The 7,049-nt window shown below is 41.3% G+C and overlaps 1 protein-coding gene across 1 annotated transcript in view; it reads right to left on the bottom strand.

Annotated features, from left to right (window-relative positions):
- Positions 1 to 5,948, bottom strand: part of FAM20C (FAM20C golgi associated secretory pathway kinase) — an 81,966-nt gene extending 76,018 nt beyond the window's left edge. The window contains exons 1-2 of the mRNA XM_073362099.2: positions 4,288 to 5,948; positions 1,712 to 1,890 (exon numbers count right to left, since the gene is read on the bottom strand). Of these exons, the coding sequence (XP_073218200.1) occupies positions 1,712 to 1,890; positions 4,288 to 4,844 (736 nt within the window). The 5' untranslated portion in view covers positions 4,845 to 5,948. The remainder of the gene's footprint in view (positions 1 to 1,711; positions 1,891 to 4,287) is intronic.
- Between the last annotated feature and the right edge of the window lie 1,101 nt (positions 5,949 to 7,049).

The following is a 7,049-nucleotide window of genomic DNA, read 5'->3' on the forward strand; positions in this document are numbered from 1 at the left end:
GGATTATCGTTCCCCGCCCACAAGACAAGGCAGTAAAAATCACCTAGAACTTGTTCCACTGCAAATTATCCTTGTTATCCTGAGGCCTAGACTGCAGGAAGATGAAAAGCATTCGGTATTATCTAAGACAGTGACTGCTATTTCTATTATGTTAGGTGTTATCTAAAGGGGGCATATATACGGCACAATTCTCAAACCTGGGCTCCTTAATAAAGCATCTCAATCCAGAGGTGGGGCAGAAAACCAGCATACAGGTTCATACAAATGGCATTTATTTATGCACCTTACTGTCAATTTGATCATTCAGTACATTGGTCTGGACATCCTGTTAAGGCAACATGGTTTGAAAATTGCTTTCTTTGGGTGAAATTCCCCTCTAAGCAGAGCACAAGGCCGAAGCACTATTTAAGTTCCACTTAAAGCTTTGGTGTGTCTCTCTGCATAAAGTTGAATTTCATCACATAGCATTCTCCAAATCATGGCTCCTGCTGTCTTGACTAACTAAATCAATCCCTCCTTGCTGATCAAGAATCCCACTTAATCCTAATAGTGTTCAGAGAAAACTATGGTTCACGGGATGGAAAATGTAATCATTAGGCCCAGTGATGCTGATTTAGTGGGGCAAAATTCCCATTGAAGCCAATGGAAGTTTTTACTGAATAAGATTGCAGGGGCAAAGCCCGGTGATCTATCCAGTAGTGGAAATATAGATTATCAGCAGTTTTGTAGAGCTTCTACTATTTCATCATTGTGAAAAGTTGAAGAGTACTTAGGAAGTTGGTGTTTAATAGAAATTGCCTAATTTTTTTATGTGCCTAAACCAACTGGACAATGATCAACCACCAGAAATAAATTATATTAGCTATTTAGAATGTCAGGACCATGGTTTTCTTTTCTTTTGTTGGCAACTATAAAGCCATATTCAAGAGCACTTAAACCTATCATTAACTGACCCCACAGCAAATATTTCCATGTGTTCCAGACCATTAAATGTACTGAATGGTCAACATAGTAACATCTCAATCATGGGTTTCTAAACGGAACAAACAGAGTTGAACTACGGACCCCATCCTGCTATCCTGATGCTTGTTTCACTGTCTTTTGAAATCAGTGTAGATCTGGATGTACAAACACTGCAGCTCTGGGCCTTAAAGCTACAGCAGTGCTGGAACACAATGCAGATTGGCAAGAGCTATAGAGACACTGCACTGTGTTGTTTCATTCTTTAAACACCTTCTGCAGGTGAAGATGTTGCTCTTCATCCCACCCACCCCCTCCCTCAGGATTTTTTTTTAACACCAAACTCTTTGTTCAGAAAATTCAAATAAAATAAAAAAATCAGACTGGAAAAAATCAACTTGTTTTTTTACAGTTTAATGAGCACTATTCAACCATGTTGTAACTGTACCTCAGAAGTCAATAGGTTACCTCAGGGATGAATCTGGTCTAATATGCTTTGCAGCTAGAATCTTGCTAGCATCCACAGCAATACAAACGGCTTCTCAAATATTCATGCAACACGGAACTGGCAAGATATCTTTATGAAGCCTCTTTTATATTTAACAAGGAAAATAAGTGCAGACTAATGTAGCCAGGAAGCAATGTTTTAGGAACATCAAGTATAAGTAATGGAAAATACTCATTAATATTAAAACAGCAACAAGGTTTTGAATAAGTAAATAGTCATAAAAATATATGTATCTGAACCTACCAACACTGGTTATCTTCTGGGAGACCAGGTCTTGCAGCAAAGCCTCAATTGCAGGCTTGTGTCTGGAATACAACTCATATCGATTAATACCAATGTGGAATTTTAACCAGTTTGGGTAGGAATCTACAGATGTTTCTGCGGTGGGTAAAAATTCTTCATCTTCATTACCTTCATTTTGCCTACCACAAAAAAAAGTAGAGAGAGAGAGAGAAGTATTATTATTTTTTATCTGCCGGTTCTCCTCAAAGCAACTTAAAAGAGGGCTTCAGAATGCAATGATGTGAAAAGCAAACAATGTAGAAGTGAGAGAAGGGTTTCAATTTATCCCTGACATGGATTAAAGGCCTGCTTCCACTTCCAGTGAAGCCATTGGGAGCTTTGCCATTGACCTCAATGAGAGCAGAGTTGTGACCTAAACTATTAGTGCTTGATCCAAAGACCATTAAAGTCAGTGGCAAAGCACCCATTGACTCCAATAGACATTGGATCAGACCCTTATGAAATAATAAAAACGTTGAACTCTGTGTTATACTGCATAGCACTGTCCAAAAACTCCAGAAGAGTGTTGGTTGAATTCAAAGTAGCTGTAGTATATTTTATTTTTTAATCCAGGGTACAATGTTAAAAAAACAAACCAGTGTTGTTTTTATTTATTGTACAGTTGTTGAAAACAACTTGAACAAGTTTAAGACAAAAATATAAACGTTATCCCAAATCTTTATTTAACAATTAACATGTCCTGAAGTTATTTGATAATTGCGATGTTACATTCAGGACTTATACTTCATATTCCTTTTTTGATTTTATCATTCCAAGGGGACGAAAGGCAGTGAAATAACTTTTGACTACTTCCTAAATGCAAATTCTATTTCCCATGTCTGCAAGAAAGCTTGCTTAGCTTTAAGCTATTGTCATAGCAAAGAATGTTATGAATTAATGTTAACTGCTAAATTTGATTTTAATTATTTAAACCTTGGGAGCAATAACAAGCGGAGCAGCAGTTATATTGGAGATCCCATTGCTATCACATGTCTTGACCGAAGGGGTCAATTGTACCTTTAGCCATCTCTACATTCCATACATTATTGTCATATGCTGGTGACAGAGATTTTCCAGAGAAATTGGAAGTTTTCTAAGCTAGTGCGCTTTAAATTTGATTTTAATTATGATACATTGAGGGCCTTTGTGATTCATATAAACTTGAGGTTGAAAATGAAAACATTTACACTATATTGTTAAAGATTCAAATCTAGGCTGGTTGCTCCACTGCTTGTCAGAGCTTTTGCATGGCACAATAAAGCTGTTTAAACATTACAGAGCCACTGTGTTTGAAAGAGGGTGCTGTTGTATTAGAGACATGCCTTTTGATTTTTCAGCCTTTCAAGTTTCTAAGCATTTCTTATACATCAGTGGGGCAGAGAATTTATAGATGATACCAAATGCATTAAAAGTTAAAGACAGAAGCACTGGGCTTTAGAATGTCAAAAAATAATTCAGAGCAGAAAATGTATCAAAAGTCAGATCCCGAAGGTTGAAATCCCATTGATATCTGTATATTATGGACAGTTGTATGACCTTTGAAGTCAATCTCCCTGCTTCTGAGAGAAGTTAATATTTTATTGCTCTGTCTTCTGTTCTTTATTTTGTTAGTTTGGGGGGGGGTGGGAATAACCAGGAAAGCTTATGCTCTAATAAATTTGTTAGTCTCTAAGGTGCCACAAGTCCTCCTGGTTTTTTTTTTTTTTTTTTTAGTTTAAACATGTTATTTTCTTATCCCATTTGTGATACCTGAATTATATCACTGAAGCTTTCATTTAATCTGAAATAGCTGTTACTCCAGTCTTGTAAATGACCTGTTAGAACCTATATTTCTTTACAGGCACAAAACAAATATTAATTTTATTCCCAGCTACTGGCTTTGACATATTTTGAAACCTACATCATAACACGGCAAATAGTCTCCGTTTTCTACTCACAATGCTATTTCTACCTTCAGGGTTTTAATAAGAAACAATAGTGCTTCTTAAATTATATGTAATAAATGTGGTCTATTGTGTTGTTTTTTTAAAGTACTCAGTAGTCTGAACACACACATCAGCTACGGTACGGCAGCTGCTTTTGTCACTTACAATTCTGCATCCCGGCAAAGCTTTCTGACACTGGAATGTAAGTAAGTGAACTGCACTGCCATTTCAACCCCTGGGTGCAAGAAGAAGTGGCTCTCTTTCCTTCAAGCAAACAGGATATTTTAAGGTATTGTAATGGAAAGGAAGAGCCCAGATCCACTTGCCACACCAGTGGCTGTTCATCAGTAGCTTTACTCTGAGCAAAGTGGGAAGTCACTTCCCACCAACCCAAGGCAGGATCATAACGTCCCCAGTTTCAGGATAATGCCACATGAACGTGACCCAAATTCTCTGCTGCCGGGGAGAAATCAGGCCTCGCCGTCGCTAGCCTCGGGGCCTGATCCTGCGCCCAGTGAAGCCGGTAGCAGTTCCTCCCCCTTTGCTTTCAGTGACAGCCCGCTGGGGACCCACAGCTTCGAGTCCCCACAGCCCCAGCCCCGCTCTACTCACCAGTCCTGGTTCTCGGCCGCTTTCGGGTTAAATCGGATATCGCTATTGACGTTAAACAAGACATCCTCCTCCGCCAGCGCCGGGGTGGCGATTTTGTAGAGGGGCTGCTCGAAGAGAGCCGCGAGTTTGGAGTACCCCTGCCCCCCGGGCTGGGCGTTTATACTCCCATCTTGGATGAGCGGCTTATGCCCCAGCTCCCGGCTTATGCCATTTTGTTCCAGTCTCTTAAAAGCTTCGGCTTTCTCCGAGGTCCCGGGGAGCTTCTCCAGCGAGTGGGAGGTGAGGTTGGAGCTGGGGTCGCTGCTGAAATCCTGCAGGATCCGCAGCGTGTGCTTGTTAGGCCAGCCCGGTTCCGAGCCGCCCTTAGTTCTCTGCTTCCCCCAGCCCTGAGCCTCCTCGCCCGGGGGGTCAGAACACGAGCAGCCCGTCTTGCCCTCCGTCCTCGCCGCTCGCTTCTCCAGCTTTGGTAACAGATCAATCATGATATGCATTGTGCAAGCGATCAGAAACACCATCAGGATCAGCACCCTGAATTTCCGGACTAAAATCATCTTCATGGTCCAGGGTCCTCCTAATAAATTATAAGGGGAGGGGCAATTTAAATATTTAAGGGAGCTCTTTCACAGAAAAAGCGTGTGGGTCTTGTTTTGTTTTGTTTTGTTTTGAGCGGAGCGAGAACAAATAAAACCAATCAAGTGGATAAAGTTATCTCCATCGGCTGTTCGAAATAAATATTCAAAAAGCAGTCGGTCCTGGCGTCTGAGTCTCATCAAGTACTGAGCAAAAAAAAAACCAACAACCGAAAACCAAAAAAAACCGCCCCAAAGCAAGTCTTTAAAAATCAGTAGGAATACAAACGCCAGCAGCAGTTCAATTCATAAACCCAGCTGTCCATTTTTTCTTTTCTTTTCTTTTTATGACAGGGATCACAACGGTAAAGAATAGGGATTATTGAAGAGACACCAACATCTGAAGCTCTGATTGGGTAAGAAAAAAAGACAGGAAGGGGGAGGGGGTAATAATAATAAAACCTATTACAAATAAAAGGCTTTCAGGGGAAGCAAAGATGATCCATAATATTTAGATGTGCTGGAAACGCTGCCTCCCATCCTTTGAAATTGACCCGTGATGCAGTAGTGAGACACACTCTCTCTCCTCCGCGAGACTGTTTAAAAACATTGGCTGGAAAATGATTTTCTTAGACTGTTTCCAGATTCTTCATCCATCGCATCCAGTGCTTGGGAGAGAGAAATATTCAACTAGGATCAAGTCAGTATGGTTGCTGGATCCAAGCTGGGGTTCCGGGTTTTTTTTTGTTTGTTTGTTTGGTTTTGGTTTTTGGTTGCAAAACGGTCTGATGGCACTATTGTACCGTAAAGCTTAAATATGGCACGAAAAAGGAGAGAGATTAGAGGATAGAAACTAGCGCAAATCGGTAGCGGTTCTTCTTGGCGAGGGAGGTGCCGTCTTTGATCTCTGCTGGGTCATACAGATCTGCCTTGAGAGAGAAAGAGGGAGAAAGGGAGAGGCAGAGAAAGAGAGGGACAGAGAGAAAATAAAGAGAGAGCGAGAGAGAGATCTTTGGCAGGTGCAGAGTGAAAACCCCTTTCAGCTACACTGACTGCTTTAGACTGGTTGGACTAGGAGCGCTGCAGCTCCAGCCTTCAGTGGGTGTGTTAAATATTGTGAGCAAGCCATAAATCCAGACGTCATAGTTAAGAGATTGGCTAAATAAACGTTACAATGATAGTAACAGGAAAACCTCAACCACAAGCTTTTCTTTCTTCCCTCCCCTCTCACCCCCCTTCTACTGCAGCTCCAACTGGGGCAAAGAGAGGGCGTCTGTTTCTCAAAGGTTTTTTGGGGGGGAAGGAGGGGGAATCTATGCTAATAGCATTGCAAAGTATTAGTACAGTCTGGCTGCCCAGACTCAGGAACATGAATTCTGCTATGTCATTGTCTGGAGGGGAGAGAGCATTTTCTAAAGCAAATCTGCTTCTTTCTCTCCCCTCCCCACCTCACCCCTCTATAACAAGGTCAAAATGGAAAGCTCCGCTTCTGTTTCTCCGAAGGAACGGATGAATAATCTTTCTTTTGAATCTGGATCCTCTGGTCTGTAACAATCTTTAAAGGTGCTGCAGCGTAATAATCTATCCCTCTGGATGCTGCACATGCTTACAACAAAGCTTAATGGAAAAGGAGAATAGGTTACCAATATTGTCCTCCATCCAGGAGAGATTCTGAAAACTGACCAAGAGTTTCTAATAAGATAAATTAGAGAGGAAGGATAGGACTGAGACTCGGAAGATTTGGGTTCAGCTCATGGCTCTGCCACAGATTTCAAGCGTGTCCTTGGACAAGCCATTTTGGCCCAGATTCCCCTAAGGCATTTAGGCACCTAGATCCCATTCAAATTAGGAGTTAGTTTAAACACCTTGGCGGATCTGGGTCTTTAATCTCTCTTTGCCTCAGTTCTCCATCTGTAAAGTGAAAAGGGGTACTTGTGGCACCTTAGAGACTAACACATTTATTTGAGCATAAGCTTTCCTGAGCTACAGCTCACTTCATCGGATGCATTCAAAGTGAGGCTAATGATACTCCATTTGTCTTGTCTTTGGGGCAGGGGCTGTCTCTTACTGGTGTTGCACAACAGGGCCTTGATATTGGCTGAAGGCTCCTTGTCATACTGAAAAGTAATGAAAAATAATAATAAGCTAAAACACTTATATCCACCACTTGCTATCTTTACACAGGAGCACATA

The sequence above is a fragment of the Lepidochelys kempii genome, chromosome 10 (assembly GCF_965140285.1).
Source record: "Lepidochelys kempii isolate rLepKem1 chromosome 10, rLepKem1.hap1, whole genome shotgun sequence".
In the NCBI taxonomy this organism is placed as follows: Eukaryota; Metazoa; Chordata; order Testudines; family Cheloniidae; genus Lepidochelys; species Lepidochelys kempii.